Source organism: Lichenostomus cassidix, chromosome 20, assembly GCF_008360975.1.
Source record: "Lichenostomus cassidix isolate B80296 chromosome 20, HeHo_3.0, whole genome shotgun sequence".
NCBI lineage: Eukaryota > Metazoa > Chordata > Aves > Passeriformes > Meliphagidae > Lichenostomus > Lichenostomus cassidix.
In genome coordinates this window covers 6288989-6301607 of record NC_139500.1, presented here as the reverse complement: position 1 = coordinate 6301607, position 12619 = coordinate 6288989, and the positions used below count along the sequence as shown (strand labels likewise).

Genomic DNA, 12619 nt, shown 5'->3' with positions numbered 1-12619 from the left:
ACAGGGGATGGTTTGGACCTTAGAAACTCCCAAGGTATCTTACAGTTTTGGCATGAGCTGTGCAGGAGAAACATTGGAGCAAGGAGAGATGATGGAGATGTGCAGAAGCCCTGGTGAAAGACAGAGAAAGAAAACACATCTCAGGAGAACTGAAAATGAGGACAGCTGCCTGCTCTCAAAGGTTTTACCCCCAAACCGTATCTCATTTACCCCTAAAGGGAACTCCCCCTTTTCACATGGGATGCTGGTGGCAGCACCCAGAGCCCCCACCTCTGCCCAGCCAAGGAATATTGTGGTGGGCAGCTTCAGCAGAGTGACCACCAGCCTTTCGTACACCCCAGGGTGTTCACTTCCTCATGGGGAAAGTTCCCCATCCTCTGTTTATCCAGGAAGCACCAGACTTAGCTGTAGGCACTTAGGAGAGTGGCTGGTATTTATCTAGACATCAAATTTATTTTTTTTTAAGAGAAAATAGCCACTCAACAGCCCTTGAAGCTTGGGGCTAGTGTCTAATTCCACTCAAAGAGCTTTGTTAGATAATTGCAATACTTCTCTGAGAGAAAATAGAACAATCGAGGCTTGTAATTAAAAGCCATTCAGGCAGTTTTTGATCCTTCCCTCTGCATCTTCACTTCCCAAACACAAATGCCAACAAGAACTCATGGCAATATTTATTGTCACTACTCTTGGCCTTTGCCTTTTAAATTAACTCCTCTTCCTCGCTTCCAGTCAAAAGGAGGAGGAGGGAGGGAAATGTGGCAGTGTGGCTTTTCAGTAGGTGATTCTTTGCGAAGATTTTTTTGGGGGATGCCTGGTATCATAGAGTCATAAAATTATTAAGTTTAGAGAAGCTCAATGAGTCCAAGTCTCAACTCAGACACAACACCACGTTCACCACTAAACACTGTCCTGCAATGCCGCGTGCAGAGGTTTTTTGAACACTTCTGGGGATGGTGACTCCACCACTGCCCTGGGCAGCCTGTTCCAGGGCTTGACCACCTTTTCAGTGAAAAAACATTTCCTAATATCTAATCAAACCTCCCCTGGAACAACTTGAGGCCATTCCCTCTCATTCTGTCTCTCCATGATGATGCCTGGAGCTCCTCTGGAGGCCTCAGAGCTGCTGTAGCACAAGGGTTTATCACCCAAAAACTGGCTCCAGGCACAACTTCAGCTGCAGTGGTGGTGTGGATGGGGCAAGACCCACATGCTCTGCCCTGGGCATGGACAGGGAGCTGCCAGGACCATGTCTCCACAGCCCACAGAGGATCCTCAGGTGACCTCCAGCTCACTGTGAGAGAGAACCTAGCCTGGGAAGTCCCCTCTCCTTCAGCAGCAGGTGGGAATATCAAACCTTGAGGGTCTGATGCCCTCTGAAAGCACCAAACTGGACTTGTCTCTCCCAGAATTGGCAGTAAACCCAGAGGGTCACCATTTCCTTGGGTTTGTGGTGGAAGCATCAGTGGCTCATCAGCACCCTGAGGAAACAAGGTGAGTGTTACAGATAAGTCAGGCTGTACCGAAAAGGGACAAATTCTTTTTCTTGGATTGATTTTAACAGTACCCTCTGGAGACCCTCTGCTTCACATCTTCTATAGTCCAAATTTTTGCTTATCCATTTTTCATCTTTGTTTTCATACATTTCTCACATAAAGATGCTTCTGAGAGCCAGGCCTTCAACTCCCGGTGGGGTATTATTTCTTTTCTCACCCAAAAATCGTGACCAGCCTTAGGGAGGCACTGTGAGATTGCATAAAACCCAGGGGATTAGAGCTTCCCGGGAAAACAAGCTGCAGCACAGCTCGGATGAGGACAATTGATCCAAACAGCCAATATTGCTGCAGCACGAAGACTTAAAAAGGAACAATCACTTCCGATCCCCTGCCTGAACTCAGATGGCTGTGTTGAAAGGCAGCAGTGGGAATATGAGCCCCATATGAACCGAATTCCTGTTCTGGGGTGGGAAATGGCTTGTTTCCCCTCTCTCAGGGATGACGGAGCAGAGTCCCCCAGGGCTGTGTGTCCTGGTGGGTGTGACAGAACGAGGAAAGCGATTCCTTCCTGAAGCAGTAATCTGCTGCCGCTGCTGCGATGAGCAGGAGCCAGGGGAAAGCCTTCAGCTCCTGCGATGTCCAGGGAGCTGTGTGGCTGCACCTTTGCACCCATTAACGCATTCCAGACTGTCCCAGAAGGAAATTTCCCCGGTTGTGGCTGACCTGAATAAGCACCTGCTCAGTGCATGGCTGGCTGGGAAGAGGTTAGGATGGGAAAAAGCCCTGTGGGTCCCTAATTAAGCCTCCTGAGACCCTGCAGACCCCCGATGGGCTGTTTGGTTTAGGAGGGGATTAATTCAGTGAATCGTTAATGAGGTTTATTTCCCCACTTCCAGTCTTCAAGATGCAGCTGATGTGGGCTGGTGTGACAAACCAGCCCCAGCAGTGGGAGGAAATTCAAAGGAATGAGCTGGCGTGCAAGGTTTCCCCAGGGAGAGCTTGTACTGGGAGTGGGCATGCACCTCCTTGAGGGTTTTTCTGCTCTCCCAGAAGGAGCCGAAGCAGCCTGGCCTCGGATGCTGTGCCTCAAGGGTCTGCCCAGGCATGGGCACCCGAGTCGGCTGGCTCCCCGCAGTAGCAGGGTACCAGGCTGTGTGTGAGGCTGCGAGAGACGCAGCGATGCTGAGCTGAAAGCAGAGAGTGCCACTCAGTGCCGCCGGGCTGAAGCGCATCGCCCCGCCGGACTCACATCGGCCACCTCGGGGCTCCATTGGAGCTGCAACCCCTCCTGATCACGGGAGGACACCTCGGCCAATGCAAATCTCTCTCCCCTTCGAGTCTGGCACTCTCCAAGAGGGATCAGCATTCATGTGTTACGTGTTTTACATGGAGAAAATCATGGATGCAGCAGGATGCTGCCATAAGAAGAGGAGAGATGCTGAGATGGGGAGGCTCATCCTCAGCAAGAGAAGGCCCAGGGTATATAAGCAATATTTATAAGTGCCTGATGGAGGGTGCAGAGCAGAGGAAACCAGACTCTCCTCAATGATGTCCAGCAACAGGACAGGAGGCACAAACTGAAATATGGAAAATTCCATCCAAGTATAGGAAGAAAATTCACAGAGCGGTGAAGTACAGGAACAGGTTGTCCAAAGTAGTTGTGGCATCTCCATCCTTGGGGACATTCAAACCCAAGTGGACAGAGCACTGGGAAATTTGCTCTGGATGACCCTGCTCAAGCCATGCTGTGACTCTGTGACAGTCAGGAGTTGTGATTTAATGGAAAAGGCTCCCGCAGTGTCATTGTCAGCTCTGAAAGTGGGTGACTCACCCTGAAAATATCCTTTCTATCTAAAGAAATAGAACAGTTTCTCTACCTAATAAAATATATTGCCTTTCCTACAGCCCCAATGCTAATGAACAGCAATGTTTCAGCTGATTAGGCAGCTTGTGTGAGAGGTGACTTCATCTGAGTCAGTTTTCTCACGCAGAAGATTTTCCACCTGGGAAGCCCATTGCCGGTAGGTGGCAACCGTGCTAAAGCAAAATTCCTGGAGAAGTTTCACCTGGAAGAAAGTGTTCTCCATTGTTCTCCCAAAGTTAGCACCTTTAGTATGGAGAAGGCAACAGAAGGAACTTCTATTCACACGTCTGTTTTACAGTTTTCCAAAAATGAAATTGCCATCCTGAGGTATGGAGGGTTATCAGTCTTGGTGTTGGGGTGCTGAGGGAACCGAATTGTCCTGAGCAGCATCACCTGGGGTCTCCACTCACACTGTCACCCTCTGAGAACCTATTTAAGCTGGGAACTGCAGCTTCCTCTCTTTTGTTTTACCCGCCCTGTACTTTCCTGGGGAATTTGGACAGGTAAGAGCTGAACTTGGTACCTGGGGATTTGGGGAAAGCTTGAGAGAAATATTTTAGTTAAGACAGCCTTCCTAAAGGCACTAACATATGGACATTGAAGGGCTAAAATGTGTGAGAATGAGCTTTCCAAGCTTTCAATATGGAGTTTCTGATCTCCAGACTCTCCCACTCAAGTCCTGGTTCTGTTCAAGTATTTTGACTATTTATCTATTAAAGAAGGAACTTTATCTGCAGTCCTCACTGGAGTTTAACTTGTGGCTTAAAAAAAAAAAATCTTAATTTTCTTACAAATCTACCAGGTTTTATTTTACATTAGGCACAATGCAATATATATAGTGAAGACATGGCACAAGTAACATAAATTTTCTCTTGTGAAAGAAGGACCAGTCTCTTTTTTTCCCCCATTAGGTTTATTTCATTACTCACTCTTAAATAAATATGTATTTGACACTTAACAGGAACAATTGTTTCAAAATAATTTCTAACACAAATTCCCACATCTGTCATAGTATTTGTATGGTGTGTTGTTTAACACTGCTTTTTAGACTCAAATCTTCCTTTTGGTCTACATTTAACAAGTCAGAAAAGAGGAAATTTGGGGTGGGGTGAAATATGGACATCCTTGAAAACCAAAAGAAAGCCATAACACACAGGAACATACACAGACACGAAAATTGTTTCTTTTCTTTTCCAAATACTCATCCTCTGTCCATTTTATTAATGTTTCATTGAAAGTGCTCATTAGCTCTGCTCCATTAAACAATCCTCTCTAATAACAGTGATAAAGATCTGAGCTTTGCGCTGATCTGGAAATTGGTCTCCAGCCTGTCTGTGCTGTACAGCAGATGGCAATAAAGGACCACTCTGTGGCAGAAGTACACCTCTGAAAAGGAAATGTTCTGTCCTTAATAATTCAGAGTGTGAAATTAAAAATCAGGGTACAGAATGCAACTCTGAGAAGTTGGGAGGCGCAAAGAGGGGAAATACAAGAGTTGCAAGTGGGCAGAACAAACCCTGTTGCTGATGAGGATTATAAACAGACCATACATTACATGTAAATGAAAGAAAGGACATTGTGCATTCCTTGGCCACCTCTCCAGTCTGCAAAGGTGTCCCTGAAAAGCCCTGGGAGGGCAGGGACCTGCCAGCCCCAACCCCCTGTTCAAGAAGTTCTGCATTCCAGCAACTTCCGGAAACTTTTCCGAAAACTGTCGTCCAGGAAAGCGTACAAGAAGGGATTCAAACATGAGTTGGCATAGCTTAGGCTGGTGATGAAGTAGGATATCCCAATGACCAGGGAGGTCTGGGGTAAGTCAGTGGTCAAAGCCACGATGGTGGCTAAGTGGAAGGGGGTCCAACAGAAGAGAAACACAGCCAGGACTATGAAGACCATAATGGTGACTTTCTTCTTGGCTTTGTCCAGGGCTCTGGCATTGGAGTTCAAATGCATGTTCCTCAGCTTGTAGAGCATCATGGTGTAGAGGATGCAGATGGTGGATACTGGAATGGCAAAGCCAAGGATGAGGGTGTAGATCCTGCTGGCTTTGAACCAAAACCTCTCAGGCTTGGGGAAGCTGAGACCACAACTCTTGATCTCCAGGTTGTTGGTGTAGACATCAGCAAAGATGATGAAAGGGAGGACAATGATGGTGACCAGGATCCAGATGCACAGGCTGACAATCCTGGCCGCTCGATATGTACGGTGGGGCATCCTCTTGGACCTGACTGTAGCCAGTACCACCAGGTACCTGTCTATGCTCATCACTGTCAGGAAATAAATGCTGGAGAAGATATTATAGTGGTCTATGGACAAGATGACCTTGCAGAGGATTTCTCCGAAGGGCCAGTAGCGGAGGAGGTGTTCTGCAATATTCATGGGCAACACAAGGGTGAACAAATCATCAGCTATAGCGAGGTTCAGGATGAACATGTTGGTCACAGTCTTCATCTTGGGGGCCTTGAGGATCACATAGATGACAGCAGTGTTGCCTGTGAGCCCCACAGCACAGATCACAGAGTAGATCACAGGCAGACCAACGTAGAAATCAGCTGCCTGCTCTTGGAGGGTGAAGTTGAACCTCATGCTGTTGTCCAGGTAGCAGCTGTTGCCTGTGTTGCTGCAGGAGCTGTTCAGATCATCCCAAAAGGAGCTGTTTCCCATGCCTGTTGATCACAGACAACCCTCAGATGCCACTGAAAGCCTTGCTAGCCCAGAAGTGAGGGGTTTTTTGCTTGCTTGGGGATTTTTCCCCCTCCTGTAAGAAGCAGCTGTTACCTCATTTAGATACAGCTTATATTCAAAGGTGGATTGTGAGGCTGCATGGACCATCTAATTTACCTCTCCCCCCATTGGAGAAGTTAGATTTTGAAGTGATAATTGGGGAAAAATATTTGGAAGACATAAGGCTCCATGAACCAAGCAAACAAGAGAATTACGATTTTCTAAATAAGTCAAGTAACTCTTTTTTCTGAGAGCATTCAAGTGAGCTTTGGCTTTTCTTTGCTAGGGGGGTTGAGTGGCTCCCAGTCAGTTGTCTGCAGCGAGAGTTCTTCTGGGGCTGGCAGGAACAAGGAGGCAGAAGGGGGAGTTTTGTGCCTGGCTGGCTGTTCACAGCCCTTGGAGGACCCGAGGGATGGCTGCTGTTTCACTGGCACAGCGCTGGCTTTCGTGCTGGAGCAGAAGTGTTGCAGTGGTTAATTAGCGCCTGCCTTTGTGTCGGAGTTCAGGCTCTTCATGGACTGGCATTTCACGAACAATGAAGAGGTTTCTGACACTGCTACTCCCCACTCCCAGGGTCCCCTAGCAAAAGAAGGAGGGGGAAAAATAGTTCAGGGAGTATTTCCAAAACTAAGGGTTAAAGGGGCTTAACCTGCAATCGAAGTAGATATTTAAGCAAGGGTGGGCTATGAACTTATAAATTATGAAGACCATCCCCAGGGCAAACAATGGGCAGCACCCCAAACTTGGCACAGATAGACAGACAAACCTGTAAATCTCCGAAGTTCAGGATGAATCAGGGAAGAGGGAAAAAAGTATCCTGAGAGCGAATCTGCTTTAGAGTCACAGCAAGAATCATCCCCTCTGTAGCAGTTGCCACATCCATCACTATTCCCTGACCCATACCTCCAACAATTCCTCCACAGGGAATGAACAAACAACCGAGCGCTACCCCCACCGTGAAGATCAAAGCTTTGGCAACCGGTCCCCAGGCTCTGCAAAGAGAAGTGCCTCGCTTCTCTTGCATTTAGTTGTCGCACAGCGGTAAAGTGAGCGGGACTGCCAGGGTTGGGGATGGAGGGCTGAAGTGTCCCTTACCTGGGAAGCGGCTCCGCTGCCTCCTCCAGCACCTGCTGCTTGCACTGGAGAGCCTCTTCCCTCTAATCCGAGTTGGAGGAGGTCTCTGGGATGCTGACGTACCGGGATTTGCAATCAGATCAACATGATGCTTCTGTGTGTGCGCGTTGCATGTCTGAGCAATTAGCACTTGCTGAGACCGGGGAAGGGGGGTAAGCAAAGGTTTTCTCTCAGCAGGGTTATTTAAATGGTAAATAAGGGGGATGTTCCCTTCAGAAATGAGGGAGATGTCGAGGGACACAGGCAGCACCCAGGACTGGCTGAATGAGGGATGCATGAAAGGGTGGGAAGCGGGGGGTTAAACTGCTTCCATAGAGAACAGAGGCTGGTTTTAACAAAGGGAGTGGGAGGAGGGTAAGTAACATTACAGCACGCAAAATAAACAAATAAACAGACGTACCTTGCCAGATCTGGGCTGTTCTCAGCTGCTCTGGAGGAGTTTGGCCGGTTTTCTCCAGCTGGGTCTCTGATCCGGCTTTGGAAATTCAATGAAATCCTTCAGATGTGCATCGGGAGGTGCAAGAGTCCCGTGAAGCTTGTCGGAAATGCACCCCAAGTTATAGAGCAAAACCAGCAAGAATGTAACATCGCTTTACCAGCATGTCCCTGGAAAAAGAAGAGAAAGGAAATCAAGGGTCTTTTGATTATCCTTTAGTCTTTTAAATGTTGCCTGACCTTTGTTTCAAGACAAGGCAAGGGAAAACACAGGCATCCATCAGTGCCATGCCTGGCTGTGTGCATCTAACCAGGAGAGCCAGCTCCTAGATCTGAGCTGTGTAGCCAAGAGCTGTGTTCAACTTTGCTCCTCTTCTTTAGATGTTTTTATATTCTTCTGGCAAGATTATTGTGAACCAGTAACTGGGTGGGAGTAAAACATTTCATTGCACTTCTTAAGGCCATGGCTATAATTGATTTTTCAGCAGATGGAATTTCTTTTATGCCCAATGTAGAGCTCCTCCTGATATTTTCTGCATCTTGGACAAAATCTCACCAGACACTGGGCTTAGGGAAAATTAAACAGGACTTATTCTGTCCAATTATATTTCATAGGAATGACATGGATGATATTTCTTCAGATGAAACACCTCTGGAGCTTTCCTCTTGCCTGTTTTGGGAAAGCTGGTGAAGCTTATAAGGAGTTGTAAACGAAGCAAGGTATTGATATGTCTGCAGGGGGAAGGCAGTTTCTAGGAAATGCTATTGTCTTTTTCGGGGAAGAACACAAAGGAAGGCAGAGAAATTCAGGAGAATATGATGTTACATTTACTGATCTGTAACTATTCCCTGGGACAAAAGGGTTTGAAAGTATTTTTCATCCACAATCCTTTGAAGCTTTCTGTTTTTCAGCATAAAGCATGTCTCTGGGATAGCTTAAAAGCTGTTCTTTCTCTTCCCAAACGATATTATCTTGGGATTGGCACCATGCTGCTTTGGTCAGGGGTTGTGTGCCCAGGTGCTATGTGTTTTAGGGACTGTGGAGAGGGACTGGGATCTGGGGGGGCTGCAGGGGCTGCTGTGCTGATGATGCTCCCTTGTGCTTTACCCTCTGCCTTGTACCTGACTCCTCATTATCCGTAGTGAACATGCTCTCCGTGTCTTGGTTAGGATGTGCTTGATTAAAATAACCTGTCAGAGATGAGATGGAGACTAATTAAATCTCATTGCCTGGTGTGGGTAGAGGGGCTTTTGCTTCATATATGCCCCAAACAAATTACTGGCACCTGCTTTTTGAGCTCCTTGCCTGGTTCTCCAATAAAACTTGTTTGCTTTGGGGAGAACAATTGCCAACAGATCTAAATTCATGTAGGAAATTGCATTGCAGCAGGAACCCTTCTACCAACAGAGAAAATCTTTCCCCTGTGTGAGTGTGGGTCTGACCAGGGCCAGAGGCTGTGCACAGATGAAACAGATCCATGTATGTTGGTGTGATGGGGAGTGCTTGGAGGGAAGGATGACAGAATCTTTTATTCATCTTGTCTTCTCTGGCTGGGCATCCCTTCTGCTTGATTATAAATGCTACAGTGGCGTGAAACCCTGGAAATCAAGCACTGGTTTGAAGATGCTGCCACAGAGGACATGAGCTGTGTTTTCCCTCCGAGCTGCTTGGACCTACTCTTGTGTCAACAGCTCCATCATCAGCACGGTTCAGCAGGGACAATTGTTTTATTCCTGGCAAATCCATGCCATGGAGATGGACTTTGCCTCTTGAAGCCCATGTTCACACTGTGCAGCTTGGGTCAGCTGTGTAAACAAAGAAAAGGCAGTGCTTTAGGGAGGGGGAAATCCCTGGCAATCCTAAATCAAGGGTGCTTTATTGCCTTCATGAAGCTGATGTGCTGCTGGCTGCAGACAAAGGCCATCCACCATTTTGGAGTTATGGACAAGCTGTTTTGTTGGGCTCCTGCTGATGTCAAGGAGTCAAGTTCATCTCAAGGACACAGATAGACAATCAATACTCTGTTTATCAAAACAAAATGTTCTCGGCTGGCTGTCTTTTAGTCGCTGGTTATTAAGGTGATTTATTTGTATGAAGTGTTCAGGCTTTTAAAAAGCATTGCAGGTTAATACTAGAATCAAGGAGTAGTTTGGGCTGGAAGGGACCTTTAAAGGTCGCCTAGTCCAACCCCTCTGCAATGAGCAGGGACATTGGCAACCAGATCAGATTGCTCAGAATGGAACCATCCAACCTGACCTTGAATGCTCCCAGGGGTGAGGCATCTACCACCTCTCTGGGCAACCTGTGGTAGTGCCTCACCATCCTCATTGTAAAAGAACTTCTTTCTTATATCTAATTTAAATCCACCCTTCTTCTATTTGAAGTAATTCCCACTTGTCCTATCACAACAGGACCTGCTAAAATACCCAGAACTGATTATGTCAAATGGTCTGTAATTGCTTGTGGCCAGGTAAGTGTGCCTGGTCACGTTACTTGTAGGATAACGTTCACCCGTGAGCTGGAATATATCCTCCTGCTTTCCCCCAAAACCTCCCCAGCCATATTGAGCCAGGATGGCTTTGACAGGTGATTGTGCTCACCTCGTGGGACACCCCAGGGAGCCAGGCAAGGACTGCAGGTGATGATTTTTTCTGAGGGGTGAGTGTAGGACAAATGTCTCCATAGGTAAACTGGTGAATTGTAGGTGAAGAAAGTGCCTTTGAATGGTGATAATTGTCATGGTTCCAGGGGCTGGTGACACATCCTGCCCACTGAAAGCTGCAGTGAAGGCAAAGTGGTACTGGAAGTGATTTAAGGAAAATCGGAGTAATGAGTCTATAAACGGCCTGTTTTTGTCAGGGAAAGTACACATCAATAACTGCCCCGTCTGTCTCTGCAGGGGAGCAATCGAGACAAACGTCGTGTTAGCAATTTCCTCAGACCAGCTGTGATGGGGAATAAAAGCTGTAGCACCGGGAGGTCGTGGGTGGCTGGCTGAAGCTGTTTGCTCTCTGCAAGCCAGAAAAGAGGTTGGGAGGTTCCTGAAATGGGTCAGCCCTCATTCCCAGCAGCTTTTGGAGACCACGGCTCTTCTACCACACATCCCACAGCCCTGTGGTGCTGGCTGGGGCCACCCAGAGGTGCCACCAGGCCATGGAGGGTGAGTGGCATTGCAGGAGGCTGCCTGGCTCCCAGCAGGAGCCTGTGCTGTCAGATGGGTTAATTAAGAGAGCTCTGGCAGTGTGCTTGTGACAGTGGGAGCAAGGACACAGTGCCAGTCTTGCTGCAATTAATACATATCTGTGAGAATTTACAACGCTGTGAGAATTTAGAACGCAGGCAGAATGCTGCTTTAAACACCCTCATTTCCTCTCCCACCCCCTGCTGGTCCGGCTTCAAGCAGCCTTGTTTCAGAGAGAAATTAAAATCTGCTTCCATTCCAGGATGCTTTTACTCTCCAGCATTTTTTCCTGCTTTTCTCCAGGGCTGGAAGTGAGTGTGTACTTTGGTTAGTTTGCTGCCCTGAGCCAGTCCTGTCAGTCCCAAGCAGGGCCCTTTGGAAGAGGAAGGTTTCTGGAAGTGGACTGTCTGCTTTTTCAGTGATGCTCATTGCCTTTGTGGGGTGTGAGGGGCTCAGGGCAGTGGTCTGGAGCCTCCCTTGTGCTGGTGCTGCCATGAGGAGTGGGCAAAAACTGTCCCATGCCTTGGACTGTGACAGAGATGCTGCTGCCTCCTCCTCCTTAACTCTCTGGAAGCAGGAGAAGCTAATCTGCTGGATCAATCTATGGATCAATTAGCCTTCTGGACTTGGAGCTTTTGTGCTTCCCTATCTCAGACTTCTTCCATCAGCCCACGTGAGTGACAGCTTTTGTGTAATCTGCTTGTGGGACTCGTGTCTGTGAGGAAAAAGCCTTGGATGGGAAGGGACCTGGTGCTGCAGTACTCCAGGGTACAGCTAATTGCTTCCTTTTGGAGTTCTCTTGGCCATGGAGAGGTTAACAGGGTTCTGTTTCCTGCTGGTTGCCTTTATCAGAGTGCACAGAGTGTGTGCAAGGACATTCTTCAGCACATCTGAAGACTAAGACATAAGGAGGAATCCTAGTTTAAAAGGATGGGAGCAGAGTCGAAATAAAACTATGTTTTTTGCCCAACTTAGGTGAGATAGAAGTGGGTGTGAGTCAGCAGGTAGGAATCTGCCCTTCCCTGGATCCCTGTCCTTCCAGTGCTGCTGGCAGATGAGGGTTGTGTAGGACACACATTCCCTGTAGTGCTGTGAACCATCGGCATTCCTGGCAGGAATATACATTATTCAGTTGCTATTAAGCCAGTTGTACCACAGCTGCTAAGAGCCCTTGGTATCTGCCACTTCCGAGAGACACGAGTTGTCACTTTGACTTTTCTAATACCATCTGCACTGTCACTTCTGAAAAGTCACCCTTTCTGTCATTGCTTGACCTGCTTGGAAAAGCTTGGAGTCTCTACAAACAACAGCGCTGCAAAAGGGCTATAAAGCTTCCTTGGAAAAACAGCCCGGAGCCCTTCAGGGATGCTCACCAGGGAGCAGGCTCTGTGCAATATATTCCAATATCTCTAAGCAACAGCTTAATGTGCTGCCTTGTCTGCTTAAGTAGCAGAGCTCCTCTGGCCTAAAAGCTTCATCAGCAGAGAGTTGCGGAGTGCAAATTGCTGCTGAATGAATTTGCTGCTTTGTTCACTCTGGTTTCCCCTCCCTCTTGTGTTATGACAGGAAAATGACTCATCTTCACCTTAATATCATGTTTTAGAGAAAGGGTCTAATATTTTGTACAACATTCATTGTAAAAAAGAAAAAACAAAACCAAACCAACAAAACAGATGAACTCTGGCACAACATTTTCCAGTGTAATTATACAGAGCTGGCACCTCTGTCCAACACTCCTTAGGCCAACAAACATTGTGGAATACAAGGTTTGTAATACCATCAATTAT

The 12619-nt window shown here is 47.4% G+C and overlaps 2 protein-coding genes across 3 annotated transcripts in view; one reads left to right on the top strand and one right to left on the bottom strand.

The window, feature by feature from the left end:
* Positions 1–12619, top strand: part of LOC146428630 (uncharacterized) — a 41002-nt gene that overhangs the window by 2278 nt on the left and 26105 nt on the right. The window lies entirely within an intron of this gene.
* NPBWR2 (neuropeptides B and W receptor 2) lies at positions 4140–7350 on the bottom strand. Its single transcript, XM_085079185.1, has 2 exons — positions 7177–7350; positions 4140–6660 (listed from the first exon to the last, which is right to left on the bottom strand). The coding sequence occupies exon 2, from the start codon at positions 6019–6021 to the stop codon at positions 5023–5025; it is 999 nt and encodes a 332-aa protein (XP_084935311.1). The 5' UTR covers positions 6022–6660; positions 7177–7350; the 3' UTR covers positions 4140–5022.